The sequence below is a fragment of the Nestor notabilis genome, unplaced genomic scaffold (assembly GCF_000696875.1).
Source record: "Nestor notabilis isolate BGI_N333 unplaced genomic scaffold, ASM69687v1 scaffold31589, whole genome shotgun sequence".
Classification (NCBI taxonomy): domain Eukaryota; kingdom Metazoa; phylum Chordata; class Aves; order Psittaciformes; family Psittacidae; genus Nestor; species Nestor notabilis.
In genome coordinates, this window is record NW_009943739.1 from 5317 (window position 1) to 24222 (window position 18906).

An 18906-nucleotide genomic window follows, 5' to 3' on the forward strand; every position below is an offset into this window, starting at 1 on the left:
TTCCTTCCAGGTTAGGAATGGCTTTTAGAATGGTTCTGATTATTTACTGTGATGATCCAGAGCTTGAAAGAAGGCAGAGATTACTGCTGTTGAGGGTGGAAAGTTCCTCCTTCATTTTATAATCTGCATGTTATTGTGGTCTCTCTTGGCTGGGAAATAACATTGTTATTTCTAATCTCAGCCATGTGTCGGTCAATTGTGACTTATGTTCCCTTCACCCTCTCCCTGCTGTGCAGCTCTGCAAGCCATATTGCAAACATATTTCTCAGCATGGGTGGGAGGTAGCATTGTGGTTTTGGGCTTTGCTGTAGATATCAGGATTTCCCTTTTTCTTTATTCAAAATATTTTTTCTTTAAAAATAGAGTTAATAGTAAACAGCTTTCATTTAGTCCCCCAGGGGAGGTGCAGCAAACATTTTCATGCAAGTCTGAATAAGAATTAAATCACAATTCCCCAACTTTTCTAATGAATTCAGTGATACAGTCATCATCTCATGAAATCTTCAGCTTCATACTTTACTGTGATGATGCAGAAGAATAGAGGTTTAAAGTTTGTAGACTCCACTTGCAATTAAATCTCACTCCAGTAGATTAGGAGTGCAGCAATCACGGTTTATCACCAGTTGAGAGAAATTAGGGAATCGTTTGATCCTCAACAAAGAAAATACCAGTGTCCTTCAAAAGGACAGCTTTACAGAAAACATTCAAAAGGCTGACAAGCTGTCAATCCTTTCCATTCCATTTGACACTGGTTTGTCTCTCTTCTTTGAGCTGATGGATCCTGCCAAGTAAAGATTCACTTTTCACATGTACTTGCCTCTATCAGATCTTGACCCTGGACAGAAGAGCTCACTTTGCAATTGCAAGAACTTTTGCCATTTAAAATGCAAGAACATTTCTATTCTACTTTTCTCCCAATCACTCCTCTATTTTTGTCTTTGAAAAGGGGCAGTGAAGAAAACATCAGTATTTTAACCCAATGAGAAGGTCAGATGCTATAAACTAACATTCAGCGGGCTGTCCATGGGGCAAAGGCAACAGAATATCAGCCCTAGATAATAATATTGATTTATGATATTAAACAAATATATTTTACTAAATTCCAATATTTAAAAAAGCTTGATGGGACTGGTTATTTTCTAAGGGTGGCAGATTAATTCGGTCATTCTCTACCACTTTCAGCATATGGTGTCCTTCACGTTTTTCAAGAGTTATCACATGTTTCAGTACACAGACTATTTGCTCCCAACATCAAAGGCCAAATCTAGGGAACCTGATGGCGTTGATACACAATACAGTGGTTTGCAGTAAAGATTAACCTGCTGTCAAATGTGCGATACGAAATACAACAGTCCTTATGCCTAGGGAGTCAGTAGCTCACAAGTGATGCTTAGCCAGGCATAGCACTGGGCATTTCAGTTACCAATGATCTTGAGTCACTGGGTTTCCTTCCTTCGTCTTCCTCACCCCACCTTGTTCAGCTGTGATGGCAGCAAGATTTGAAGTATAAACTTTTGAGCTCTTCTCAGACCACTCTTCTGCCCAAGTTCAGAACGCCTCTGGTAAGGAAGCTGGAGCGGGGTCTGAAAACAGTGATTCTTCTTGGAAGCACACTTCTAGTTCATGCTCAAGGAACTGCAGGAGGGAGCACTTCCCCCTTCCGAACCAACCACCCTGGCAGCCTGGGCACCTCCACCTGCTGCACCCCAGTCAGTTCACGGCTGGGGAGAGCAGGCCTTGGATGGGTCAGCAGCCCTGAAGCTCATAGGTGACTTCTTTCTCAGACGAAAGGGCCTGAAAGTTTGTCTTCATTGTTTGCCTTCCTAGCACCTTAGCACTGCCACCAGTCGTTGTGGCTGTCACTAAGCACTTAGGCTGCTTGTCCGTTCTGGATTTCAACATGGAAGGAGAAGCAGGTCCTATTTAGCTATCCCTCCCCTGAGGAGTCTCCCCATTAAACATCTTTGAAATGTGTAAACCAGGCCCTGGTTTCTTGCATGTATTTCCATGAACACTCTTGAAACCAGTGCCTTTGCATTCAAGCCCTTTGATAACCTGTCACCTAGCCCCAGCTTCCCCTACTACAGCAGTACAACGACAGCACAAGCTGGATACAAAAAAGCTTGTAACAATGTGATTTAGCTCTGCTTTTCCTCCTGAGAATACAGGTAAACGCACAGTTCTTCACTGCTGCTCCACAGTCACAAGACTCTGTTGCAGGAGGCACTGGAAACAGCCAGCCACATCCTCTTTTGCATTACCTGGCCCTGAGCTCCTGCCCTTGCCATTACCAGCCCCAGATGGTTTTTAACTCTATCTGGTGTAAAAGGAGCTTTTTGTTGGATGCTGTTTGCAACTGGCAAAAGGTTTCTGGAAAGGCATTCAGCTGTGGTACCATCCAGCCCATTCTGATAGCTGTCATTTTAATTATGGCACAGGTACTGCAGAAACACTGAGGCACAGTTATTCATAAAACTGTACTCCATGTATTCCTCAGCTGCCTGTATCATAGTATCAAATGAAACAACCAGTGTTGTTAGAGGAATACACCATTTCTAAAGCAGTACTGAGACTAGCCTTTCATCCACTGATCAGTCACATACTACTGCAGCTTACTAACTTCCTAGGTTTTAATTTCTCATTCTTGGTCAACAAAATCTTCCCTGAAATATTGCTGCTTCCTATTTCTCCTTTCTTCCTTTTTTTTTTTTTCTTTAAAAGATCTTGGCTGTTTACGTACATTGGAAAAGCAATTACTTGACATGAGGGATGAGACAGACATGTTGCAAAGTCAGTTAACCCCTCCCCATCAGAAGAACATAAAATGCACAGAAAACTCTTGTTCCACAGAGAAGTGAACTGAAGGTAGGATGACTGGTTGTATGAGACAATTTACAGTTCTCCAGAAATCAAGGATAAATTAAAACTTTCAAATTATTGCTAGGCATCACAGCTTTACTAGTAAATGGGATGATGAGAGTTGAAGCAGCTCCTTTTCAGAATTAGTTTTTTCTATGGGCAGAATTAGCGGGGAGGCTAGGGTGGACAAAATGTGTTTTGTAGCTATTTACTAGCCCCTAGATGTAGCAGATGGTGATGAAGTAAGGTGGATATAGTAAGAGTGGAGGGAACAGTTTGTCAACAACAACAGCACACACGAGAGTTAATAAAATAAATTATAGACCACATTTGCTTTTCAAACAAGCTTTAAATAGTCCATATGTAACAGAATCATGTGTTACAGACAAGAAGTTCTTGCTGCCAAAACACAGGATGAGTGTTTTTCCCCATCGTTCTTTCAAAATTACAGACTTAGGAAAGAATACTTCAAGAAACTAGATTTTTAAAAATAAAATTATGCTAAAAAAACAGAAAAGGCCAGTAAAATAGACCAGTGAAGTACATGAACAAGTCATCAGAAGAATGTTAGGACACAGGTACTTACAAAAAAACACACAGGAGTGGACATAAAGGCTTTAAAAACACACATACTATGCAGGCTAATTTAGTTTCAAAGAGCAGAATGCATAGGCTTTATTGTAGATTCTGTAATTCATGCATTTGTATGTGCAGATAAAATACACTTAAAGCCATGTACTTAAATGCCATCAAGAAGACACCTGAACTCCTCCCCAGCAACATCAATTGACTTCAGGGAAGAATTAAACCCAGTTTTGTTTATTTTTTATACACTGGCCAAATTCAAACCCATAATCTGTAAAAGAGAATAAAGTAAAAGAAAGAAACTAGGTATTTTGTCTGAGCCACTCAGAGACACTGGGACTGAGATCCAAACCCACATTTTGATCAGGGCTGCCACTGGAATGTAATGGCAGCGCAACACCAGCCCAGGCAGTTCCCAGCTGTGTTTCAGAAAGTGGCTCCAAGAACGATCCAAAGGTTGAGTGGGGAAAAATACTGTAGTACATACATACATAGATGGCTCTTTTCAGAACAAAATAAGGTAGCACTACTGAGTATGTGGCGATATGGAGTGTGCATTGAGATATACAAATGAAATCTGCTTGGGGCACCTTCACTCAGAGGGATAAGTCTTCTTAAAATATAATAATAATAATAATACTTCTTTATACTTGCCACTTGTTAGCAATTGTTTACATCGTAGAAAAATAGATAGTATTCTGTAACAAGAAATATAGTTACTTTGTTAAAATGGGCTATTTTAAACCAGCTACTATTCTTTCATATAAAGAATTTCTAAACAGCAAAACAAAAATAGGTAATACTGAGTGCAAAACAGCCAGTGGTATACTTTGCATTGGTTTGAAACACTAGTTGCCAGCTACTATAATTACACGTTCTGTACACTGTACTACGAAAGTCTTCCATCTTTTAGAAGCTTTGGGGTTTTTGCTTTTCTTTTCTCTAGGTGGCAAGTAAGTATTTAATCTGAGTAAATTCAAACTCTGGAAGTCAGAAATAATTTCGCAATTGGTCTTCGCTACCATTCTCTCACATTCCTTCTATGACTTAGTGCAGCAGCACTTTCTACTTATGGCCAAAAATCCCTTAAGTTAAACAAAGTTTAGACTGTAGATGCTTAGAAGTTTAGCTTATAAATTCACATTCTTTTAAAAATCATTTCACTAATCTCCCACGTTTACATTTACACCAAAGAGAAAGCTCAAAAGCCTCACTTCATGCATTTCATCGTCCCCACTGAAGACTGAAATAGAGTTCAGATAAAAACTCTTTGCCAACGGTAGGTATTAAGTCTTAACGCTACAAAGCCAGATGGTTCCGATGTAGAAGTCAGATTTTTCTGTGGTCTCCACAACAGTTTCAGATACAAATAGCTAATTCCTAGTGGCAGTGGTAAAGGCATTATCAGTACACCATGAACACCACAAATGGAGGCAATTTCCAAGCATCAAAGAACAAAAAAACAAACAAAGAGCACCCAGGAAAAGAAAAGAAAAGAAAAAGAAAAATCAGTGAAACATTCTTAGTTGAACAGAAGTCTCTCTATTCTCTTCGTTCATCTCACACCTTTTCAACTTTGGTGGGGTCATATGCATCTGGAAAAAAACCCAAGAAAATACTATTAACAGTGTATCATGCAATCTATTCAATGTTGCTAGCTGTGGAAATGAGACCTCTTTTCCCTAGTTTTTATTTTAAAAAAAGAAGCTAATACTGGACTTACAGCCTTAATGATACATGCTACATTCCTGACCCAAATTCTGTACGTACGCAAGTGTAATTTGGGAACAACATGGATCGAATGCACGGAGACGGAACTTGAAAAGCCTTGGGTGGGTAGGATACGCACACTGAATGCTAAGTGACTACTTCTAGTTTTCAGATGCTTTGACAGGAAGAAAACGACTTAAGATTTGCCGCCCCTTGTACTGAACACTAAGGACAAGTAAATGCTTTAAACATCCTAGCAGGGTGTTTAAGGCTGGATGAAGAAGTGATGATGCCATCCAATCATCAGGGTCTTTTCATTCAATTGCAAATTCTTGGTTTCAGATTAATTCAGCAGAATACAGAAAAGCACAGCTGTGCTGCATCACTATGGCTAGACTGTCTCACTTCGGTCAGCAGAACTGCAGCTCACGTTTTGAACGTTATTCACTAAAGCACTGGACTGGCTTACTAGTACTGCTCTTCATTTTGAGCCCACCTCTTATCAGTTCACAGGACAGACCATATGTTGTTTTTCTTTTCCTGAATCCCCAAGCACACTCCTCTATTACATTTTTTTATTGGATTTATCCCAACATTGGCCATGAAATGAGCAGACATGAGCCTTTTCCTTCACCTTCGAGACTTTGGGTTACGATTGCACTGAAAGGGCTTTGCCTTGTGAGATCTGCCTGCCCTCTGGCATCATGCATGCATCTGACTTACCCTGGGCTCCTGGGGATGCGTGGTCATGGCATGGAGGAACACAGGGGCCTGGACAAACCAGCACTGCAGCCTGTGCTACCATGTGCTACTTGCTGTTCTTATGCAACCCAGGCATCTATGCTAACCTTAAACATCCCTCCCGTAGTCTGGTCTCCCACAGCACTCGTGTTTGAACCATTGAGCATGAAAACAGTTGCACAAATAAATATCACACTTCAGAGTAAAACATTCACCCTCAGGACTTTATGTTGATGTGAGTGTCTTCATTCAAACAAGCATAAAGGTCCTCAGAGGGAAATTTCCACTCTGATGTGCAAGCGTCCAACTGCAGCATCCAGACTCATATCAAGGTGGGGCTGGCTAAGAAAGAACTTCTGGATTTGGCCCCAGTGGGTGGATTCGTATTGCAGGATCCTTTATCACTTCTCTTGCCTACTCTCTTCAAATCGCTAGGCCAGTCAAGAAAGGAGTCTCTGCCAGCAACACCATGTTTTCAGAACTGCTTATCACTATTAAGCCTCCTCTGGTATTTCCAAACTTCAGAAACAGATGCCACATGAATGCAAAAAAAAAAAAAAATTAAGGAGAAAAATGTTTTCAAGGGCTAGTGCACTCCAGGATAACGCTGCATCTTTCTAAGCTTAATGAACTGATGGTGTGGGAAGATGCCTCTAAAGCAGTAACATCTTTTTCACTGTAAATATTTTGCCATCTAAACTGCTAGAACGCCCAAAAATGCTGAACTGTTCTGAGCGAGGCTGACCTAAGAATAAAAATGGAATTACATTCCAGAAACCTGATCTTCCTAAGGCCAGACAAATTCACAGTAATAGAACTCCCCACAAAATTGCAGGTGCTCACTGTTTTGGGGAGTGAGGTGGAGGGACACAATAAGGCCACAAGACATTGAGTCTCTGTGTAGCTCCAGTTTATTCCTTGGAAGCTGACCCACACACCCTCAGCACCTAAACCAAAGACAGAAAAGGACCAGGATATGCCACACTTCAGGGGAGACAAACATTGGAGTTCTAGCACTGAACAGAAATGTTTATTCAGCATTTGGTTAAGCTCATTTGAAATGCTTTCTACAGCTACAAAGCCAGATCAGCAGCCTCATGGAAGCAGTCTTCAAACAGCACAGGAGAAAATACATCTACTGCATTTGGGAACATTTGGTTGTGTTCCTCTAATGGCAGTATTTGCATAGCAAAACGAGCTTCTTGCACTGAGTTTCGTCAGAACTTTTACTCCGAGATGACTGTTCATATGCCAAGCTGCATTATACATGTGAAAGCCTGTTTCTGCTAAGGGCTCTGGCCTCTATGATGGGCCCATCCTGCAATCATAAGACTAACATCACCCTACCTCACTCCAAATAGAATGTCCTTTAGCAATATCTACTCTTTAAAAGCTACAAATACAAAGGTTTTCAACAAGAAATCTTGTTGAAAGATTGGAAAGGGGCTTTTTTCCAGGGCATGTAGTGATAAGACAAGCGGGAATGGCTTTAACCTGATAAACAGTAGATTTAGATTAGATATTAGGAAGAAGCTCTTCACTATGAGGTAAGACACTGGCACAGGTTGCCCAGAGAAGCTGTGGCTGCCCAATCCCTGGCAGTGTTCAAGGCCAGGTTGGACACAGGGGCTTTGAGCAACCTCGTCTAATGAAAATGTCCCTGCCTGTGGCAGGGAACTAGTTGATCTTTCCAACCCTAACTATTCTATGACCTTGAAGGTTCCTCCAATCCAAACCATTCTGTCATTCTATGCTTAACTCTCATTTTGTCTGTCAAGGGTACCAGTGAGTTGATCGGGAACTTGGAGTGAGAGTTAACAGTGGAAGACACAATACTAGACCTTTCTACAAACATGAATCTTCAGTCCTGCCTCATTAAGGTAAGGTGGAGATCTTGTGGCCATCAACAGTTCAGGGTCTCTTTGGATGGGAAGAGACCAGTGGAGGAGATGCCTGCCCCTCCCATGTGAGTGTGTGCTACCCTGCAGTACTGGATGTGTGCAACAGGGACACCCATGCTTATCCAGGAGTGGGGAAGGCTGTTACATCTATGAGGGAGATGCTGCAACAGGGAACACACTGCAGAATACAAGCCTGGCGTTGTCAGCAAGAGGGATAAATTTAGACCTAATTTACTGCAGAATAAATCTCCAATAAACACGCACAATCTGTTTTGATACATCCCTGAAGTCATGTCACCACAGCAGTTATTTTCTTCACTCCAGCAGAAACCCCAAGGGAGGAAAGCATATGAAATGCATGTGGGGCATACCAGACCTGATGGGTACAAGAACGCTGAATTAGCCTGTTTGGAAAATCTGGTTTTGAGAAATACAGTTCAAAGCTGAAAGAGACACAGAGCTGTGAAATACAGAAAGAAGACAGGAAGGGAAAGGCTGCAAGACTGCAGGAGTCAATGCTTAGAACTAAGACATACATTTCTCTTCAGATGGAAATACATAAATCCACTTTAAAGTATGCTCCATTTAGTTTCTGTCTCTCTGTACTGGAAAACTGTGAACAGATTTATATCGGTGAAGTTTAATGAATAACCTGTGCAGATTTCAAGGTAAAGGGTTAGCTGTTACAGGGAGGATGGAAAAAGGAAGGATGAGATTAATATTAATTTAACAACTTTCACACCATACATTTGCTCACTCCAATTAATTTAATGGACTAGACAGGTGGCTTGGGAGATTTATCCCTTTACACAGATGTATGGCAACAACTGATTTTCAGTTGTTCAACACAAGGCCATATGAAAACCATTCTGAAGAGAGAACGGCTCATGTTACTTTGGGGATGCATATGCGCTACACAAGTTTATATGCTTTTGAGAGATGAGGAACACAAAAAAGGAAAAGAAAAAGGGGGGATGGGGGAAATAAAATAAAAAGGTGTTCACTGAGAAAGTCAACTTTCCATTTGACCTGGGGATAACAGTTATTCTCAACAGCTGATCTGGAAAATATTCATGAGAGAGAATTTTCCAGGCCTCTCAATGCAGACATTTCCCAGGGGCTTCACAGAAGAACCTCAGATTTTTATTTTTAGTTTCTTCTGAACTCTGATATAGTATGTGTCTACTCAAGAATAAGAGAGGGAAAAAATGGGTATTCACGGAAAGGCTATGATTAAATCACCACGTTCCCAAACACTGGCTCTAGAGTGACTATCTTTGAACTCTGCTGTTTGAAGCTGGCTGTTCCCTGGAACAATTAGACAGAGATAAGACCTCAGAGGGCGCTCCAGTCTCTGTGAATGAGTTTCAGTATTACAAGTGAGCTTTACAGTACCTTTTCCTAAAATGGGATCAGAGAACACTCATCTTTTCCACAAGGAGAGCAAAGGGGTGGGAACCAGATGGGGGTAGTACCACCTACAGCCTGTAACTATTTGAGCAGCATTATGTGGGCATAAGCAAATCGATCATGCCCATTACATAAGAAAACAGCACCCATCCGGATCTCCTGTAATAGGGTCTTACCTAAAGAAAAGTCTCTGTCATTCTTCTTCTTGTCCATTCCACCTAAATATCCATTTTCACTGAGAGAGATAACACGCTTGGAAACAGCCCCTGAGCTTGCCAGTTTGCTTCCTCTTTCCTCTTGTACCCTTGACAGCTTCTCCTCATCCACCTCCTCTCCTGAGTCTGCGCTCTTAATGCTCAGACGTCTCATCCGGGACACAGAGTCAACTTCTTTCATTCGCACTAAGCGATCCATGGCAGTCCGGCTCGGTGGGGAAGTGAGCTTGCCTTGGAGTGTCTCTATCACTTTTGAGGTGCTTCTCACTCTCTTTTCTGAATGCTGATACACATTTGACTTGCAAACCAAGTTTTGGTCCTCACCGTGGCTGGGACTCACAGGCTGTTCAAGAACTTGTTCCGTTACCTGTGGTTTAGCACTGGTTTCCTGGTGAGCAGTCTGGCATTCATCAGGGTATAAAGATCGGCCTCCTGCTCTGACAAAGAGAGCACTCTCTGTCCAGCCACACTTACGTCTGCCTTCGTAAGAACTCTCTTTTTTTCTTTCTTTGTCACTTACTGTGCTCCCTACTGATGACTCAAAGTCCTGGGCACCATTTGCAGGGCTAGTGCTTGGGTGGGGCCCAAGGAGGTCATCCGGAAGGAGAGACTCCACTGCTATATCTATACCTAAAATTCTTGCAGCTCTTGCCTGCAATGACTCATTCACAGGGATTTCCACTGCATTTGCATTTGAAGAGTGATCAGAATTGTCAGCACCGGGTCCTGGGGCTACATCAAGTCCCACTGACCTCAAATCTGGCTCTGAGCGCCCATGGTTCCTCTTTGTTAGTGACAAGTGTACTATCGAGCCTCTCTCTACTACTGTATCATTTGTGGGAGCTGCACCTTTGCTCAGCTTAACAAAGTCTAGGTAATTTTGGTCTTCACTCATAGCCTGCAAGACAGGGTTATTGAAAGGATTACTGTGACATGAACTGCTTGGGCTACTGGACAAAACTCTCTGGAGAGGGTCCTTGTGAACTGGCTGCTTGCTTTTTCTGCTCTTGGCTTCCCCCATCCTCATTTCTGTTATCAGACTTCCATCTGCTGGTCTGACTCCTTCACTGCTCCCTCCTGGCTGCAAAGAGCCTTGAGAACCAATGCTGCCTGGCTGGCCACCATGCTCCGTCCCCACACTCCAACTTTCAGACTTACTTTTAACTCTTCCTGACTTAAATACAGGCCCTTCTGGCACAACCACTTCCGAAATCCCACAGTGTTTTAGCTCCTGGTTCAACTTCTCATTTCTGGACCCCTTCCTTTGCATAAGGGCACCTGACTGCGGGGAAGCCGCAGCACTTTCCAAATCTTCTTCACTGCTTGTGCTCTCCTCCTGCTCTTGCAGCTCCTTGTTAAAACTTTCTAGCTCACTTATTGCATCCCAGGGTCTGCGACTTACAGGCTTCAACAGGAACTGCCCAAACAGCTCTTTACTGTTGCAGGGAGCACCTGGTTCTCCCTTAATTACATCTCCCTTGGGAAGAAGGCCAGTTTCCCTCTCGTGGGCAGACATGGGCTGACTCCGGTGGGCTTTTGGGGAGGTGGCCTGAAGGACCGAGGTGGCAGTCCTGGAAAATGCACTGTTGCTAGACTGGCTGAGGTATATCTGACCCTTCATACCGTAAGTGCTCTGCCTGCAGCTTCTCTCGTCAGAAGGTAACCCTGTCTGGTTTGACCCTATCGTGGATGCTGTACACCCTAGGAGCTTTGGAGACAGCGGTTTGTTACTATTGGGCTGCTCAGGCTTTGTACCATGGAAAAATTGAGGGCTTTCAGGTTCTTCTGTGAAACTGGTCTGTGTCTGCTGGTCTTTGTACTGATCACCTGGCCAGGAGCCAGAGTATTTGAGCTCTCTGTGTTTTGCAGGCTGAATAAATCTGAGGTCATTCATTTGTTTGAACTCTTCTGGTCTCCACAGCTCTTGTTTTTGTAACTCATTTTTATTGGTCATGCTTCCTGTAAGCGCTTGTAACTCCAAGTCTGTTGAAGACATACTTAAGAGACTTTGTTCTTGCAAAGCCCCATTGTTATCAAACCCATTCTTATCAGGGGTCTGGGTTATGTTGTTGTTCCTATCTGTATCTGGCAGATTGGATTCTGATTTAACTGGGATAGAGACCAAACAAAATATAGTTTCATTCATTCTTCTCTTTGAACTCTTTTTGCTCTGCATCCCAGTTCCAGGTTCAAACTTTTTCACTTTTGTAACAGTCTCACAGGTGCTGTCCATATGTGAATTTCTTACAGAAAGTTTGCCTTTTGTGTACTCCACACTGGCTTCATTACGGGGGCTGTGATTAGTTGTGCTACAACTGTCTCTTTGGTCCAGCAAGGCACAGTTTTCCTGATCTCGGATGGATGGTGCCAACCATCTGTTGCTATGGGTGGAGCTGACGGAAGTTCTTTCGCCCTTTGCAGAATTGGACAAGTTTGATGCATCCAGAAAGGCACTGTTGTACTGTACTTCAAGAGATCTCTCTTGCAAAGCACCAGAACTAGGACTACGTGCATTTTCAGTGTATTTAGTGTTGTCCTGAAGACCTTCCGGTGGTGCAATTTTAATATGTCGTATCCGAGGATCATCAAAGGGAATATACTGAACAGAACGCAGGTAGTCAGCAGGGTGCCTTGCATGGCTTTGCTTCCCATGAGGAAGATGTTTGTCCTTGCAAGGGTCACCCCCTGCTTCTAAAGTATTCACGGCTGGACGCTGGCAGGGGACAACCCGCTCTGCAGGACCCTGCTGATTGCTGCTGGCATACGTGTCTGTGTTAGGCACTTCACTGAGAGGATGCGGGGTCACGTTTTGGTGAGGTGGGGATTTGTAAGAAGGAGGAGGTACGTAGACCGGGGGCTCCAAACCAGAGTCTTGAATGCAAGCCTCCTGCCTTGGCTCATTAACTTTGGCTAAGTAGGAGATGGGTTCATCTTTCTGGTAGTGGTCCTGGAAAGCCACAGTATCTGCAGGTGCCCTGGTCTGCCGCTGCAGTTCGTAGGAGGGAGGCTTGAGAGGTCTCCCATACTTGGGTTTCACCAGGGGAAGGAGATGGCCTCCTGTTTCATGGTGCTTGGCTGGTTCTACGTTCAGTCTGTTTGGGGGATAGGAGGGGGCTTTAGTTACGCTGAGTGAGTTGTTACTGTTGGTCAGGGAGGGCATTTCCACGCACCTCATGCTCTCGGGTGAAAGGACCCTCGGCAGTGATTGTGATTTCCCCTTGCTGTGGGTGCTCAGTACGTTGTCTCCCAGAGTCAGTGAATATAGCTCTTGAAGCAGCTTCTCCCTGTCACCCTCAGACATTTGCCTCCCTACCTTTTTTGGCTGGTTCCAGCTTTCCATTCCCATACTTTGCCACTTGCAGTCACTGGGCACTTCACAGCTCTCCTGCAAGCCGCTTCTTCTGCTGTACCTTGCACCCGTGCCCACCTTCAGCTGACTCTCCTTGGGGTGCCGGGTTGCCCCTGGGGCTGCAGCCAGGCCTTTCATTTCCACACCAGCTTTCTGGGAATAGCCCACGAGCACACTGAAGTCCTGTCCTCGTCTTCTCCAGTAGGCAAGATCTTTATCAGTCTTGGGCTGGGAAGACCGTGCTAATTGAGGCCTGTCATAAACCCTGAAAAAGAAACGCAGTGTCACAGGCAGTTTGCACAGATGCCTGCTCTTTCTCTTATGAGTAAAGCACATTAGGAGGTCAAATGTGGAGTTATGCCGATGGGGTTTGTGTAATCTATTCGCAATTAGATGATATTACGATTTTAATGAGAGGATTTAAAAGTCAGTCATTAACATGAGTAAAGGAAGGGACCAATGCTCTGCTGGCACGTTGTTAGCTATGCAAAGCTGTTAGAGAGAGAAACAAATGCACACTGTTACATGCTGTGCAAACATGCACAGCCCTCCTTGACAGACACCAGAAAACCAGAAATGATTGTCCTGAACTTATTTCTGCACTCTGCTAAATCAAGATCTATAGATGTCAAGGGGACTACTGTGGTACACAAGTTTAATAGCAATACAAAGAGCAGAGTAGGGAGAATAGATGGAGGGCTATTTCATAAGATACATTCTGTAAGAAACATGATTTGCATCCTACTGTAAGAACTGAAATTTTACATGTTGTTTCCAGTGTTGTTTCTTTTCATCTTTCTTAGGGAATGAATTTCTTTAAAATGCTTTGGACTAAATGACACACGCCACAACAATGGTGATGTATCAGCACAGTTCTGATCAAGGTGGAACCAATATTTAAAATCTGAAATACCTCAAAAGAAGAATAAATTTCTCATATAAAAGAGGGATTAACTCCAGCAATCCACAACTGAAATATGAAAGACATTGGATATTTTATTGTGGATTAGAAATCCAGAACACAAATTTAATGAACAGAATAAGCTGCTTGTGTGTTCTGAACAGTGTAAACTGGTTTAGGTATTACTGTGGAACAAAATAGGTACCCTTCTATATAAATAATTAATCTTCTACTTGAACTGTGTTCTGCTATTCTTGTACCTGAGGTGTCCAACAATATAACTGCCTTTACACTATGTGGCTGCCACCAGCATAAGAGTGGAAAGAAAAATCAAAATTGACAGAAATAGGACAAGTATGTAGATGAAGAACCCAAGAATTTCTTTCTCTTGCCTCCACCCCAAGGTATATAAACAGTCATCTGGCTCTTTCTTACTAAAACCCCCTGATCTATTTAAATAGTTTGTGAAAACATAATACAATTTAAAATTTGGAATGAAAATTAAGCAACCCGGACCCACATCAATTTTCTTTTATGTATATTAACTTCATCCTATGACTATAAAAGTTTAAAAATCAAACTGGTATCTTGTTCATATTAATTCAACTGGATTAAGACGTAACATCCAAACAAAATGTTCTGCCACTGAAGCACAAAGTACAGTTTGATTGCTGAACCCCAGGAAGTAATAGACATCTTCACTAATCAGTGAGATATAACAATACCTACTATATTGGAAAGTTGATTGCAAGGACAATGAATATTTCCATGCCCCTCTGCATGTGGAGACATGCAGTTGAACAAATGCTGCCTCCTTCTGAGATTATCAGATCTACCTTTTCATCTCATCCCCATAGTGCTATGGCACCATTTGTACCTGCGTTTACAAAACGGGGCATGAAATAGTGTCTAGCAGTAGTGAGGAGGGAAAGGAGAGATTGCTCCTTCTGTTTGATTTTATCCATTATTGTAAAAGGACCTGCAGAAATTGCAGGAAGTACAGAGTCACAGATTCCAAGATCAGAAGAGACTGTTACGGTTATTTAATTTGACACAGACCATCAGACTTCCCTAAAATGATTCCTGCTTCAGTGGTAGCATGTCGTTTAGAAAAGCATCTAAAAATTTTTACCTTTAAATTTCCAGAGGTGATGTTGGTGAGGCACTGGAATAGGTTGCCCAAGCAAGTTGTGAATGCTCCAACCCTGGCGGTGTTCAAGGCCAGGCTGGACAGAGCCTTGGGCGACATAGTTTAGTGTGTGGTGTCCTTGTTCATGGCAGGGGGGTTGGAACTAGATGATCTTAAGGTCCTTTCCAACCCTAACTGTTCTATGATTCTATGTTGCAAATCTTAATTCATAATCAAAGTAAACCCAAATTCTTATCAACCCAAATATAAAAACATCTGGGGAAGGAGGCAAGGTAGACAATAATATTGAGATTTCCAACAGTTTCAACTAACAGCATGGGAATAGAATGGGCTGGCTGTTTAAAGGATTTAAGAGGAAATCAGGAAAGGGAAGGAAGCATTACTCGACTCTTTCCTGGGAAACCACTAAAACAGAAGAGTTTTGGTTAGTTTGCTGTTTTAAAAACAAACAAAACCCAAGCTCAGACATTTATTAAAGTAAATTAGCCCAAGTTAGGACAGTTTCAGTTAGAGAAAGGATGTTCCTCCATTTATTAAAAGCTGTTTTAAAAGATTGATTTTATTTTTAAAGATTCAAATCTTAATAACTAGGCTCCAGTAATGAACTTCGGAACATGATACAAACCACCACATAACCTATACTACGTCATCATTACAACATGAGTGCAGAAAAGACATTTAAAAGGAGGTATTCAGAGCATTTTAAGCCTGATCTTTTCTACGATCTATTCACAAGATGGACAATATCAGCCTCTCCAGCTCCTGTCTCAGGTGCTAGAAGTGGTTACAGCCAGCCTGTATCATGGGCACCATAAACCTTTGGAGAGGAGGGCACTGCACTGTGCAGTGGGAGGGGGATGCTCCACAGCCTTCCCGAGGACACTCCAGGCTCCTCTGCTCCCGAGGATGGAAAGCAGCTCCTGCACATGTGCACACTTGCAGGTGTGGCAGGCAGGCAGCAGGCAGTGGGGCAGCACTGCACAACCACACTGCTTGCAGCCACTGCTGTAGCAGAGAGTGCCTCCTTCCAGGACAGATGACACTTTTGGGTCTTGGGTCAATGAAGTGGTGGGAAGAAGCAGCATCCAAGGGGCACCCCAAGTTCAAAATGCTCCACTACAGCCTCAGCAATGCTACATTTTTGGATGGCAAACACCAGTCATGCTGCAGTCTTCATGTCCACGACATATTATCATCAATGAAGACACCCCAGAGTCCCTCTCAGCAGTAGCTAGTCTCTGATCATGCAGCTACAGAATTCTGTCTCACCCATGATGTGCCAGCACTGATGCACAAAGAAATGCACACCCAGACACAGCAGCTTGCAAGTGCTTCACAGCTGGGAGGGCCGCCAAGGATGGAGCGGTCCCATGGGACCAACCAGGAAGATGTAAGTGCCAGTGACAGAGAGGTCCCATGGGACCAAGGAGGTAGATTATAACATCAAGAACTCTTTTCTAACAGGCCTGCTTCTAACGAATATCGTGTTTGCTGTCATGAAGTGCTGTAAATTGATTCTGTATCTAATGAAAACTGTTCAAAAAACTCCCCAAACTATTGCTAGCTTTCTATGAATTTTAGGTCTTTGCAAGAAACGAGGCCATCAGTCCACCCTGCATTACCTGCATTTCACCAAGCTGCCACTCTCATAGCAACGGGTGGGAGCTGCCCAGTTCCCCTCGGGTGACTGACCAGCAGAACCTCACGGTGCACATAATGGGGCCAGAAGTGAAGGAGTGTGGTGCAGGCTTCAAAGTCAAAACCCTGCAGAATGAGGCCACTGTAGGGCTCGCTAGGAAGTTTCTGCCCCTGTTTCTGGCTGCCAGTGTGCAAGTGGTAAGCATTAGGCACCCAGTAGCTCAGAGTGCCTGAGCTGCTTTGTGCCCAACCAAGAGGCTCTGTTCAGAAGTTTCCAGGATTTGGCATCAAGGGGAAAACTTTTCAGAGGGCTGCTCCGGACACCGGCAGTTCCTCTTCTGGTTTGGGATTCTATCCTCACATACACTCTCCTAAGCCCCAGCACTGGGAAACACCAGCACACTTCTCTAGTATTTCCAGCAGGTGATCTCATTAATGATGTCTATTTCTGCCTAACTTTGCCAGCTATCAACATAGTTCCTCCCACAGACAAACAGCTAAGCAAAGTGCCTCTTCTCTCCACTCAGGAAGGAAGCAGGAGAGAGTTCTCCCATGAACCCAGTCATCTCTACCCATAGGGTCAGCTTTCCCATTTTCTTCGCCTTGTCTCCTCTCCCAAACCTCTACTGTAAGACCTCCTAATGCTCAGTTAAGCAAGGGCAGTGAGGACAGCCCTCCCACCATCCGCTTCCCCACACTCTGCCTGAAGAACAACGCGATAGATAGAGCAAGACATTACTTCCCGCTCCACCGGCGTGTCACTCCCCCCTTGCAAGCAGCAGCAGCAGCAGGCGGTGTGATGTGCCCACATGCAGTTGCTATGAAGCCTCTCTCCTCCTCCTCAGCAAAGTTCCTCAGCAGAACCACCCCGATGAGTGGAGACAACAGCATCAACTCCTGCCACCATGAAACACCCTGAGCCCTGCAAACCCGTCTGCGTAGGCAGCAACGAGGTGGGCAATGCCACTCACTTCTGTGGTGCTTGGAAGGTGGTTAGCTCTTCTACATCAGTGAGTGGCCTGGGCAAGAGCGTGGTGTAGATAATTCCCCGGCTGAGGAGCCCGAGTCGTGCTCCGGGTTGCTGTGGAGCTGGTCAGGGTCTGTGAAGGCAGCTGGGCCACACTCTGCCTCTTCTGGCCCTCTCCTGCTGTGCTGCGGCACCGAGAAGGCAGTGCCAGGAAATGGCTGCAGGAAGCCTGCAGTGCCCAAAAAGCAGTGTCTTCATGCTGGATCTTGCTGGGTGGTTGTCCCCTCTTTGGGCCTAAATGGTTCCCAAATCTCTGCAGCGTGCAGTTCTTTCCCAGCTTGAGAACCAGGAACCTGTTTCCTACGACGGCACAGAAACCAGACAGTGCGAGAGATCAAACCCCCCCGCAGAGTTCACCATGGCCTGTAAAAGGCCAAAACATTCCAAAGTGGGCCATCTTCCCCTCAGTTTCAAACCAGCTCACACTTGCATGGCAGCCCTGTGCCTCGGATGTGCCCCAGGGTCAGGAGGGGCACTAACAGGGCGGCAGCACTGAGGCTGCAGCCAGCTTTCCTGGATCTGGCCCAGAGGGCTCGCTCCTCCCTTCCCGTACCAGCAGCGCAGCGCTGGGCTCTGCACAGCCAGGGATGGCAAGGAAGGCACGGCTCAGGGAAAGGTCTTCCCTTGTTCCTATCTGCTAGTGCCTTGTAAGAGTTCCCAACAGGCTCTCCGGGAATCAGAGTTTGCTGTAACAATAATTGTAAGAAAAGAGTTCTATCTTTATGAAGGTGTGACAAAGCCATTTCCAGGGCTGTGTTGCCTATTTTATGTGGAAAAGCCGCTTTTAAAAACCAGAATATAATATTTAACTACGCTGTAGACTGACAGGTTCCACTCCTTGTGTTTTGAGATGTTTAAACGGTCAGATTGCATTATTTTGTATTTAGCCATCACGAGCAGTTACAGACACCTCTGCCATGTCCGAAACATGGGGCAGACATGCGATACCCTGCAGATGCACCTGGAGAAGAGGGGTGCAGGGAGGCAGCAGTCCTCCCTTGCCACCACGTACGCACACAGGCTCTGCCTTACACGGTGCGGGAGCAGCAGCACGGGAGAAAAAAAAGCGCAGCCATGTATCTTCTTCACACTAGTTTTTCTCCATACTGTAACATCAGCTCCAAGACCAAGCACCACCTTCCCTGGCGCCCCTGCACACCCTCTTCCCCTACTTCAAAACCTTTTCCCCTTTCATTCTTTCTCATTGTCTTCCCTCACTTTACTGCTGTCTGGTTTACTTCACCCGTAACACACCATGAAGAATCCTCCTCATTACCTTTAAACCTGTGTCCTCTCCTTCCTTCTCCAGAAGTGCTGGTTCCTCCTGGGGACTTTCACCGCGGCTGGGATGTGCTGCCCTAGGACTGCTTTGCAGAGCTCACATCGCTTCCTGTCCACTATCCTAGCTGGCAGCCAGGAG

General features: G+C 44.3%; 1 protein-coding gene across 1 annotated transcript in view; it reads right to left on the minus strand.

Annotated features, from left to right (window-relative positions):
• Nucleotides 1-4601: 4601 nt before the first annotated feature.
• Nucleotides 4602-18906, minus strand: part of KIAA1462 (KIAA1462 ortholog) — a 15533-nt gene continuing 1228 nt past the window's right edge. Inside the window, exons 2-3 of the mRNA XM_010022075.1 lie at nt 9383-13035; nt 4602-5039 (exon numbers count right to left, since the gene is read on the minus strand). Coding sequence (XP_010020377.1) covers nt 5005-5039; nt 9383-13035 — 3688 coding nt within the window. The 3' untranslated portion in view covers nt 4602-5004. The remainder of the gene's footprint in view (nt 5040-9382; nt 13036-18906) is intronic.